Source organism: Octopus sinensis, linkage group LG10 (genome assembly GCF_006345805.1).
Source record: "Octopus sinensis linkage group LG10, ASM634580v1, whole genome shotgun sequence".
NCBI classification, from domain to species: Eukaryota; Metazoa; Mollusca; class Cephalopoda; order Octopoda; family Octopodidae; genus Octopus; species Octopus sinensis.
Genome location: NC_043006.1, coordinates 20,412,183 through 20,424,682, shown reverse-complemented (window position 1 = coordinate 20,424,682; position 12,500 = coordinate 20,412,183). Strand labels below are relative to the sequence as shown.

The 12,500-nt window shown below is 36.5% G+C and overlaps 1 protein-coding gene across 8 annotated transcripts in view; it reads left to right on the top strand.

The window, feature by feature from the left end:
* The window catches only part of LOC115216527 (microtubule-associated serine/threonine-protein kinase 3), a 266,227-nt gene that overhangs the window by 149,657 nt on the left and 104,070 nt on the right, over positions 1-12,500 (top strand). For 7 of the 8 annotated variants that reach the window (XM_029785977.2, XM_036506331.1, XM_036506333.1 and 4 more), the window contains exon 8: positions 8,166-8,180. The exons of the other annotated variant lie outside the window; for it this stretch is intronic. In XM_029785977.2, coding sequence (XP_029641837.1) covers positions 8,166-8,180 — 15 coding nt within the window. The remainder of the gene's footprint in view (positions 1-8,165; positions 8,181-12,500) is intronic. 8 annotated transcript variants of the gene reach the window in all.

Below are 12,500 nucleotides of genomic sequence, written 5' to 3'. Positions count from 1 at the left end.
TTTAGCATGGCATCTGTATTTGGTTGTCTGTTTTTGATTTGTGTTCAAATCTCCTTGATGTCTATATAGAATAGGTACCAGCAAAGGACTGGAGTCAGTTTATCTAACTATACAATCCGCAAATTGTGATCAATGTAAGTTATAATAGTAATTGTAACAAGTAGCAGGGTTTATTTCTATCTCCTTTTATTCATTTTTAATCCTTCTGCATCAAACCATACTCCATTTTCTCTTCACTGTTCTGCTTCCATGACTGCTCGTCTCACTTGCTGGCTAACTGCTGGCTCTCTCCCTCTTTCTAATCCACATTTCTATGCTTTGTAACCACACACTCTCTTTCTCCCACTCAGCATAGCCGCTTTTCTTTTCCTTCCACATTTCTATAGCCTTGGAGAAAGAAGGGAAATCCGAAAATAGCAATAAAAAAAAAAAGGGTACATAAAAAGGGTACATATAGGATGATAAATGTATGTCTACTATGTGAAACAATTTTATTTTTCAAATACTAGCCTTACACTTTTTATCTTACATTTTTATCTATTGTATGAAACATGTACATTTTCATTATTCAGATACACACACACAAAAATAAAAAAAAAGAAATTCAGATTTAAAAGGAGAGTTAAGGAGGCTTTGTGATGATCATGCGTCTGTCAAAAGCTTTAACAATTTAAATATATTGAACGTCTTCCTCAAGTAATTAAAACAATATTGCACACACATAGACTTACCTCTTGCACTGTCTTATCCACTAATTATTAATAGCATTGATCTTTTTAAAGACTTGGTTTTAGATATTAGCAGCATTTAATTAGAAGTATTGATTAAACCGAAATTTGTATTTACTTAATTAACCCCCTTGTAAGATAAAGTATAAAGTTGATCGTGGCTTGATTTGAACTGAGGATGTAAAAAGCTAATCACTAATTAAATACAACATGACATTTGATCTGTTGTTTTACCATTTGAGCTACTCCACAAATACTTTTTTTTTTTAGATCTGATACTAAAGATGTATTTTGGGCTACTCTGAGTAATTTTTGCAAGATTGAAACAACGTTTTAACCCTTTCAATAATAAACGGCCTGTGAATGCCTGTATCATTGCAGATACTTATTTCCTGTTTTGAAGTGATCTAAATTAGTCATCCATCAAAATTTCATGTTAGTCTTTGCTACAAGTACCTATTTAATAATGGTTTCCAAATTTGGCACAAGGCCAGCACTTTGGTGGGCAGTGGGGATAACTCAATTACATTTCCCCCCAGTACTCAATTGGTACTTATTTTATCAACCCCGAAAGGATGGAAGGTAGAGTCAACCTCGACGGAATTTGAACTCAGAACATTAAGCCAGATAAAATGCTGCTAAGTATTTTGCCTGGTGTCTTAACGGTTCTACCAGCTCACTACCCTATACCAATTTAACGATGACATTAATTGAAACAAAAGCAGTGTATATCCACTTCGATATGATAACAAAAAGGTTGATTCTTAACCCTTTCGTTACTGTATTTTTGTTGAGATGCTCCGTGTTTCTTTCAATTACTTTAAATATGACACAGAATTTAGTAAAATAACTTAGTTATGATTAAGCTAGTTTTCGGAGCATAAATTGTGACTAAGGTTTGGTGGAAGATTTTAATTCAGAACTTATGAAAACAAGACATTTGTACTACAGAGCCAGAGCCGGTTTCAGTAATGAAAGGGTTAATATGATGAATTAAAACTTAAGTCCACAGCCTACTCTTTGTTTCTTACTTGAGAATATGCCAATGTTTGGGAAAGGCATGAATGACACAGCTCACCATTTACTCTGTTATTTGTTATTACCTTTCAGTATGATTACTTAAAAACACACACATGCATTCATATGTTCACTCATACAAATGCACATCTATGCATGCTCACATGCATTTCACACATGTATGGCTGTGTGGTTAGGGAGCTTGCTTCCTAGCTATATGGTTTCGGGTTCAGTCCCACTGCGTGGCACTTTGGGTAGGTGTCTTCCACTATAGTCCTGAGCCGACCGGAGCTTTGTGATTGAATTCGGTAGGTGGAGGTTACTGCCGTGTGTGTATGTGTGCGTATAGCTGCTCAGTGCCTCTCCGAAAGAGAGAGGGATATATGCATTTATTCGTACAACTCGTATAAATAAAAGCTCAACCACCATGCTCCCTCACAAATTAACTCTCTCTCTCTCACTTATACACACATGTTTGTGTGTGTCTGTGTGTGAATTTGGAGCCATTTTATAGATTTATGTTATTAGGAAATGCATTCTAGACTCTTCACGGTCAATTTGTGTGTGGACAGAATGTAAACATACATACATGCATACACACCCAGACATAAACAGGTGCATACATATATACAAACATACAAACAGTTTTCATATACATAAATAAGACACAGATGAATGTGTATAAGCATAAACACGTAGACATGTTTAGACAAGTTGGTACTTTACACACACATGCACACACACACACACACACACACACATGCATGCACTCACTCATGCATACACACACACACATTGCTAGAACTAACCTGAGAAGCCAGCAGGAAATAAGCTTCTAAATTCTCTTATCTTTCAGAGATAGAACTGTTGTGGAGATGAGGTAGAAACTATATTGCAACGATCATTATTAAATGAAACCTGTATAGGATACAAGATTATATGTACACACACACTGCTCTCTCTCTCTCTCTCCCTCCCTCTCTCTCTCTCCCTCTCTCTCTTACTATGTGTGTGTGTGTGTGTGTGTGTGTAGTTAGGTAGGTAGATAGATAGAGAGAAAGAAAAGGATTTATACATTTCTCAAAACCAGCTTTCAACTTTACTTCTCCTTCTCTCCCTTTCTCTTACTTTTTCCCTCTCCCTCCCTTCCCACCTCTCTCTCTCTCTCTCTCTCTCTCTCTTCTCTCTCTCTTTCTCTCTCTCTCTCTCTTTTAAGCATCTCTGTTTGTGTGTGTGTCTTTGTGCATGATCGTATGAAATGAATTTTGTGTTGCTAGTATGTATTTGTGTAACATTCATAACATAGTTTATTTATGGAATGTATGCACATCAGATATGTGTGCATGCATATGATACACGTGTGTATATGTATGAGAGAGAGAGAGAGAATATGTGTGTATTCCTAATATAGTCATATGTATTCCTAATATAGGCAAATTCTGGAGATTTTTAGTGAAAGCTGAATGAATGTGTGACATTCGTGCATTTCATTAAAAATAGCAATATTCTGGGCCCATTTTCCCCCCATGTCACTATTTCCACATGCTGCCATGGCACATTTATGCAAAGTTTTACATGAATCTATTCAAACTCAAGAAATGTCCCCTTATCTTAATCGTGGCCCCTTCAGTCTATCAGGACCTTATGAAACTATTATAATCATCAATGTTTTAATATTCATTTTTCCATGCTTGCATTGGTTAGATTGAAGCTGATTTTCTACAATTGGGTGCCTTTCCTGTTGCTAACCCTTAGGTTTTGTTTCCTGACTAAACAATACATGTATTTTTTAATTCATATATTTTGTGTTGTCTACTTCATTGTTGTCTACATCTTAAACCTGTAAGGATATTTTAGTTTCTTTGGGCATTAGAAGTAATTTATCTCCCTTTGCCTTGGCTAATTTACTTAGCTAATTACATGGGTGTAAATTGTATAAGGAGACGCAATGGCCCAGTGGTTAGGGCAGCGGACTCGCGGTCGGAGGATCGCGCTTTCGATTCCCAGACCGGGCGTTGTGAGTGTTTATTGAGCGAAAACACCTAAAAGCTCCACGAGGCTCCGGCAGGGATGGTGGTGATCCCTGCTGTGCTCTTTCACCACAACTTTCTCTCGCTCTTTCTTCCTGTTTCTCTTGTACCTGTATTTCAAAGGGCCAGCCTTGTCACACTCTCTGTGTCACGCTGAATCTCCCCGAGAACTACGTTAAGGGTACACATGTCTGTGGAGTGCTCAGCCACTTGCACGTTAATATCACGAGCAAGCTGTTCCGTTGATCGTATCAGCAGGGACCCTCATCGTCACAACTGACGGAGTGCTCCTATACTATATAAGGCTTCTAATGATGAAATGAGTAAAAAACAACACTTTACTGACAGACATCATCATCATTTCAACAACCATTTGGCTATCGTTTTATAGCCAGATGCATTTCTGTCACTAACTCTTTCCTATTTTTCAAGTAAAGGAGTTTTTATTCCACTCATCTTCAAAAATGCCTCGAAACCACGTGGTTTGAAAGCAAACTTTTTAACCACACAGCCAAAACATGAGACACACTGACACACAGTTTTGTTGCATACTGAATCTTTAGGGCTGTACGCCAAGTTCTCAATAAAAACACTTCTCTCATATGTAAATCAGTTTAAGCCCTCAATAATTTATACCATCATTATTTATGTAGTTCTGATTCCAGATTAATCAACCTCCACTATTTTGTTGACAAGAGTCTGACAACATCTAATGAAATTAGAAATCGGGCATTCTGATCACCATGGTGTCTTGCCAAGAATGTTAGGCTATATCTTACAAGACTGTATACTTTAAATCCTCTTCACTTCCTTTCTCTCTTTCTCTCTCTACTTCTCTTTTCCTCTCCATCTTTCTCTTTCATATATATCTCTGTACAGAATCAATCATTTTGATGATGGTAATTCTAATTTCCGTGAAATGAGAAGCTCTGACTTAGTGTAGTTCAGCTCTACTGAAAGCCTTTGAAGCAGATTCTTATTATCACTGTTAAACACTGTTAACCAAGATTTTACTTGGTTAAATAACTTTTTATTGAGATTAGCTCTACTGGGTCATCAAGTTCCACCTTTTCCTTACCATATTCTGCTGGAAGACATTGACTTTGAATTCATTTTGAAAATAATGAAAAACTTAGTAAAATAACATGGTTCTTATTAAGCATGTATTGGGTACATAAATTCATATGAAATTTTCATAAAAGATTTTGATTCAATTTCGTTTAAGCATTTTGCCCAGCGTGCTAACGTTTCTGCCCGCCAATTTCACTCTCAATTGGTTGGTCAGAGGCTATGTGTAGACAATGCTTGCCCAAGGTACCATGCAATGAACTAGAAGTCATGACCCCTTGGTAACAAAGTGTACTCTTTATCCACGCAGTCATGCCTCTGCCTACGCTGTTGTTTTAGCGTAGCACCTTTCTATAGAAAATTGTCATAGTAGAGATTTTTTTTTTTTTTTATCTTCTCCATAACTGGTTCAGTACCATTGGATTTTGATGTTCTATAATAAAATTGTTTTGATCACATATTGATTTCTCCTGCTTGCCCGCCCGCCCCACCTCCCCACACTCCCACCATTCTCTGTGAGACAGCAACTCCAGTGTCAGTTGCTATGTGAATTTTATATAAAAGTGATAAAAATAAATGGCCAAGATTCAAGTAATTTATCAAGTATCATGCCACCGGCCAGTTTATTTTTAAGTGAAATGTTTGGCCACCAGAATATTGTTCCAGATAAAAATAATTAGAAGATGATACCAGAAAAAGGGGGTTGGCATGAAAACTTCTAGAACCTGCTGGCTATTCTAGAGCTTTTTTGAGAATGCGATAAGAATAGGCTGCTTTAGTTAGAAGTTCTCTCTGCTTCTGTATTTTAAATGAGGTTATTTTATTGTATTATCTGTAAGCCAAGCGGAAACAGTTAGCATTGCACAAAGCTTAAATTAATCACATTCTTTGCTAGTTCTTAATGAATATGTGTGTCTATGTGTGTATGTGTATATTGGTAGGTAGATATATATATATAGATGGATAGATACATGAATAGATATTTCGCAAGTACAAGAAGAATGTATTTCAGTGCAAAACATTTACTGGGTTTGAATAATAATAATAATTATTATTATTATATTATTATTATTATTATTATTATACGAGCAGAAGTAGTGGGGGAGCATCATAGCTATGTGTTGAAAGGAACTCTTGGAGGTTTGGATAATTCACCTTTGGAAACATGGGTGGTTCGATCAACATCCTTAAACAATCCTTATTCAGGGACCTTTTGAGCGGGATGGGCTACTCGACCTTCATATGTAAGTCAGTTTACATTAATCTTAGAATGCAGATACATGCACATGTTGGAGCAGGCATGGCTTTATGGTTGTTTCCTGACCATTTGGGGTTTTTTGTTAGATCCCATTATATGACATCTTGAGCAAGTGTCTTCTACATTAACCTCTTAAAGACTGATTTCTTAGGAGTGGAATTGTTAGACAGAAACTGTATGGATGCCTGTTTTGTGTATGCGTGCATATGTATGTATGTATGTATGTGCTGCTCAGTGCTTTTGAAGACCAATGGTGACAAAATATAAATATCCTTTACTTTGGAAATCTAGCCAGAAAATACTACCTCATATCAGTTTTTATCCAACCCATGTTAGCATGGAAAAAGCAAAAAAAAACAAACAACTCTGAGTTTCCCAGCAATGGCGTTTTGCTTCGTGGGTTTTTTTTTTCTTTTCCAGGTTATTTCACATACGGCTCTTTCCCCAGAAAAGGAAAGATTTAGCTGCTATTTCTTGCCTTTCAGGATTAACATTATTTTCAGAATAATTTTCCATTATGCACTGTTTCGGGTATTTATACCCGAAAACCTCTAATATCCCATAAACTATTTGTCCAATTTACATGAACCTTGTTTTATTCTGTTCGTTTTCACATTTCAAGGTAAACTTAATTCATAGTATTTTTCCCATTATGCGGCAGTTTGGCTGGGTAACATTGCAAGCAAGCAAACAAGATTCAAACTGACTTTTCATGTATCATAGATTTGAGTTATCTATATCACATTTCAGCTCCATTCCACAGCTTAAAGATGCAATATTTTTCTCAATTGCACTGTTCCAAGTATTACTGCCAACTGAGTACTGCTTATGAAGTTTGGTATTTGCAGCATTTGATGCCAGTATATTGCTTTCTTTGAGATGATGACATGTGCACTGATCACAATAAGTGCTGCACTCACTTCTGAAGCTCTATGGACACATTTCACTTCCAATGCTAGGTCTTGGTACTTCAGGATTTTCTCATTCTCCATCATTGCAATATTCTAGCCTGCAGGTATAGCTACATTGATGAAGCTCCATTCTTTGGACACTTACCATAGGAGAGTGATATCTGATTGGTTATGTTGCAGCTTATTATTTTTTTTTTTATTATTATTATTGTTGTTGCTGTTGCTGGCAGAATCATTAGGTCATTGGACAGAATGCTAAGTGGCAATTCTTTTGGTTTCTTACATTCTAAGTTCAAATTCCATCAAGGTTGACTTTGTCTTTTAGCTTTCCAGGGTAGATAAAATAAGTGCCAGTTAAGCACTAGGGTAATTAACTTATCCTCTCACCCTAAAATTGTTGACTTTGTACCAAATTTGAACCAATTATTATTATTATTATTATTATTATTGAGTGAGAGAGCAGTGCATGCCATCAAAGTGACACTGGGGTAAAATATACGAAGCCCAATATACCCATCATGACTACCCGTCTGATAAGGGTACACCAGGCACATGCATCACAACCATATGTGCGCGACATGGTGATCTCATATCAAGATAAACAGCACATGACCTTGCAGGTGGAGCCCAGTTAGAATTTTCTTCAGATTGAGTAACCCATCCCGCTCAAAAGGTCCCTGAATAAGGGTTATTTAAGGACGTTGAACGAAACACCCATGTTTCCAGAGGTGAATTATTCAAACCCCAAAGAATCCTTCTCAACACATGGCTATGATGCTCCCCCACTACTTCTGTTCGTGATCAGAGATGCACATATCGTCAGCCACTAAGGGACATGCTCAACTGGTTAAGGTCAAACAACTGACAAGCAAATCTGTGGTATTGAGCAGAATATTTGCTGTAGCAATCATCATCATTATTATTATTATTATTATTATTATTATTATTATATTTATTATTATTATTATCATTATTATTATTATTTTATATATATATATCTTTCTTACATGTTACCGAATATCTCTTAACATTTAACACGTGCATTCTTTTTATCTTCCCCTACATCTTAAATTATTTCTCTCTTTTGTCTTCCAAAAAACGAAGATTGTAATCAATATATTTCACAAGATTCTTCCTTTCTTTGTATTTTTAGCATTCAGGCCTCCTCGTAAGTAAGAATTATGCACCATTCCACTTTAGGTTTCTTTTTTTCCTTATTCTCCTCTCTCTCTCTCTCTCTTTTATGACCCTCTGCTACTCTCATTCCTCACTACCCACCCCATTCTTCGTAATCCAGTCCAATTCTTTTACTTCTCGCCTTCCTTTTGCAGTTCCAATTCACTTTTATGTGTAATTTTATGGCCATAATGCAGAGTTTAGTTATAGAAATAACAAACTATTATTATTAAGGCAGTGAGCTGGCAGAATCATTAGCAGACTGGGCAAAATGCTTAGCGGCATTTTGTTCATCCTTATATTCTGAGTTCAAATTCCACCGAAGTTAACTTTGCCTTTCATCCTTTCAGAGTGGATAAAATAAGTACCAATTTAGCACTGAAGTTGATGTAATTGACTAGCCCCCACCCATCTCCCAAAATTTCAGGCCTTGTACTTATAGTAGAAAGAATTATTATTATTATTTTTTTTTTTAAGGGGGCAGATTGTTAGCACACACTTCACAGCATTTCCTTCAGCTTTAAATTCTAAGTTCAAAAGCTACCAAGGTCAAATTTGCATTTCATCCTTTTTGGGGTCGATAAAATAAGCACTAGTTGAGTAGTGTGGCCAAAGCAATTTATTTGTCCTCTCCTTCCAAATTTCAGGCCTTGTGCCTTGAGTAGAAAGGATTATTATTATTATCATCATCATTATTATTATTATTATTTTTATTATTATTAAATAAGATGTAAAACATTTGAAAAAGAAACCTAGCTGTCTATTGCAATAAATACATATAAAAGCAAAATTTTTCATGGACCAGTAAAATACTACTGTGGATGCCCAATTTTCTACTTTGCCTGCATGAACCCTCCCAAAAATCATTTATGGACCCTGGTTGAGAATCACTAGTCTAAAGGGACTGTGATTCCTCACCCTTCATATCTTGTGGTCCCTTTCACTGAATCATGTTTTACAAAAATAAAAAATGAAATAAGAATTAAACAGAAGCTGATTTTGCACAATGGTCTATTCATATTATCTTATTCCTTCCAAACCCAGCATGTACCTCATTTTAGATATTTGTCTGACCTAGTGTACCCAGTGTTAAATTTTTATGGAAAATGTTGAAGAAGGTGAGGATGTACATAATGAAATTATAGTGGAATTTGCCTCATCATCATTTATGTTTACTGATCACTGATAACAAAATGTTACATTCGTTTTTTTAATCCCAATAAAGATTTTTCTGAAAATGTGTATAAGATCTGTGTATTGTACTTGGTTTAAATATTTTATTTCTCAGAAAAATCACAGCCCCTCTAAACACTCAGTGCTTCCTTTGTGCCCTTTTGATTTGCTGTCCCTCTTGTGAACTGGTGACACTTCCAAGGGAGCACTACTGCACGTGTTAAGAAACACTGATCTTAAGTGAAATGGGGTGTATAAATTTTCTTTAAAACAAAGGAATGGATATATATATATATTTATAAACCCATTAAATGTGTTTGTGGTAAGTTCTGTCTCTGTTTTGTTTGAATTAGCAGTCCAGTTTATCTGTTCCTTCTTGAAGCTGTATCACTTCATTTCTATCACTAAGGATCTTGGAAAAGTCAGGATATAAACTGCAACCTTGAAAACGGTTGCACATGCCTGATCTACACAAGCAGCACATCACCAACTCAAACCGCCGCCACCACCACCATCATCTAAGCCAGCACCATCACCACCATCAAAGCCACTGCTACCAACACCTACACCATCACCACCACTACCACCATCATAACCATCTACACTAGTTATGGATAGACTGCAGACCACAGGACTTTCTGAATGGCATAACTTAACCCTTTCGTGTTCAGATTATTCAATCAAACATAATGCCTGTTGATTCCCATTGATTTGAATTAATTATGCATTATCTCATATCTTCAAGATCTTGATGGTATAATTACTTAATGTAGAATAACATTGTAGGGTAGGTGTGAGAGCCTGGATCTGGTCAGTTTGAACATAAAACAGATTAACTATTTTGGCCGGATATGGCCGGTTTAAATACTAAAGGGTTAATGCAAAATTACTTTGAATCTTTTTAGAAGTGTGGCCTGCCTGTTGATGAGCCGTGTCTCATGAGGCCTGCTTCTCAAAACGGTTGCCCGTTCTTGATACAAACACTTGTTTCACTGACATATGGGGACTTTGAGATACTGTGGTGTTTCAACCTCCTCGATTAAGTCACTCCTGGGTCAATGAACCTAAATGGGTGATGAATCTTACTTATAGAAATCAACAAATGAATTATTTGCTGATGCATGCCTATGTCTGCCACACTATTAATAAATCATCGCATGCAAGGTGGCAAGCTGGCAGAAACGTTAGCATGCCAGACGAAATGCTTAGCGGTATTTCGTTTGCTATTACGTTCTGAGTTCAAATTCCACCGAGGTCGACTTTGCCTTACATCTTTTCGGGGTCGATAAATAAAGTACCAGTTATGCACTGCGGTCGATGTAGTCGACTTAATCCCTTTGTCTGTCCTTCTTTGTCCCCTCTATGTTTAGCCCCTAGTGGGTAATAAAGAAATAAGAAACAGTATTGTACTGTATATTTGGCAGCAAGCTGGCAGAAACGTTAGCACACCGGGCGAAATGCTTAGTGGTGTTTCATCTATCTTTACGTTCTGAGTTCAAATTCCACCTTTCATCCTTTCGGCCTCGATAAATTAAGTACCAGTTGCATACTGGGGTTGATCTAATCGACTGGTCCCCTCCCCAAAAATTTCGGGCCTTGTGCCTAGAGTAGAAAACAATAAATCTTCACATGCAAGCTGAACAGTGAAATTCAAAATATTGATCCACCTATTCATTCTTAATGTTTCATTAATTGCAACTTCAAAAAAGTCTTTATCATTAATCTCAAAGTTTCTCTAATTATTCCTATTCATAAACCCAAAGTTTAGTGGTAGTCTTATCTTGCTGTTGAAAAGTTTCCTTGGAGCTTCATGTTGATATGCATGCACGCATATATACAAGCATACATACATACATACAAACCATACATATATATGCATGAGTGCACAGATATATACACACATCCATGAATGTATGTATGTATATATATATATATTTATATTTACATGCATACAGACACACACACAAATGCGCATACATGTATATATCCAAGCATACATAAATACACAAAAATGCATAGATATACATACAAACACATTCATAGATACATACATCTATGCATGCATGCATGCATACATATGCACACACTTTCTCTTTCTCTCTCTCTCTCTCACACACACAATGGTGGAGCAAAGTACCATTATGAAATGTTAATGGCTGAGGAATTAAAATGCCAGTCCATTGTTCTTGAAAAATTTCACTTAAATTCTTCTGGTGTTGCATTCATTGCATAGCAATAAGACCTGTTTTCTTTAGTGATCTATTTACCATGACCACCTCTCCTAAACCACAAGCCTCAATATCTGGTACAGAAATAGTATGTGCTGAATATTATAATGGAGAACATGAATAGAATCTTATGTATAAGACATTGTATTATGCTGTTGTTTTTGTTGTTTAGCTCCGGGTCAGGCTTGATCAAGCTGACCTATAACCAAAAGACTTTCCTACCATGATCATCCCATTGTTTTCATCTGTGCAATGAAACTTGGATCATATTATTCAATGTATCCTTTATGAAGACAATAACTGGTTGGAAAAGGTGATGACTTGAGGGAAATTTTGCTGCTATTTCTAACAGGTTTAGCGACCACATAGACGCCCTATATTCACAGCTCATGCAATGAATGCAAATAAGTTAAACATGATGTGAAAGTATTTTAGTGACTAGCTATTCCCCACTAAACACACACCCAGTTCTGAATGATTGAATCATTAGATTTAGATGAAGGATTATGTTGTATTTTTTTATTTTTTTTACCAAATATTCTAAATTTCTTAGAATTATTACTTCAGCATTTCTTCTCCTATCCACACTGTTTCCATCAGTCTACTTTCTGTCTTCAAGTACTCTCTCTTTCCATATATATATATCACCATGACCGGTACCGACCAGGCTATCAGACGTTGCTGCACATCGCTAGTCACAATGCGCTTCACATTGTTTTAGCCTTCAAATGACGGCACTCCGCTGGCTAATCGAGTAGGCCAACAGAAGAAAGAGTGAGAGAAAGTTGTGGCGAAAGAGTACAGCAGGGATTGCCACCACCCCCTGCCAGAGCCTCGTGGAGCTTTAGGTGATTTTGCTCAATAGGCACTCACAACACCCAGTATGGGAATTGAAACTGCAATCCTATGAC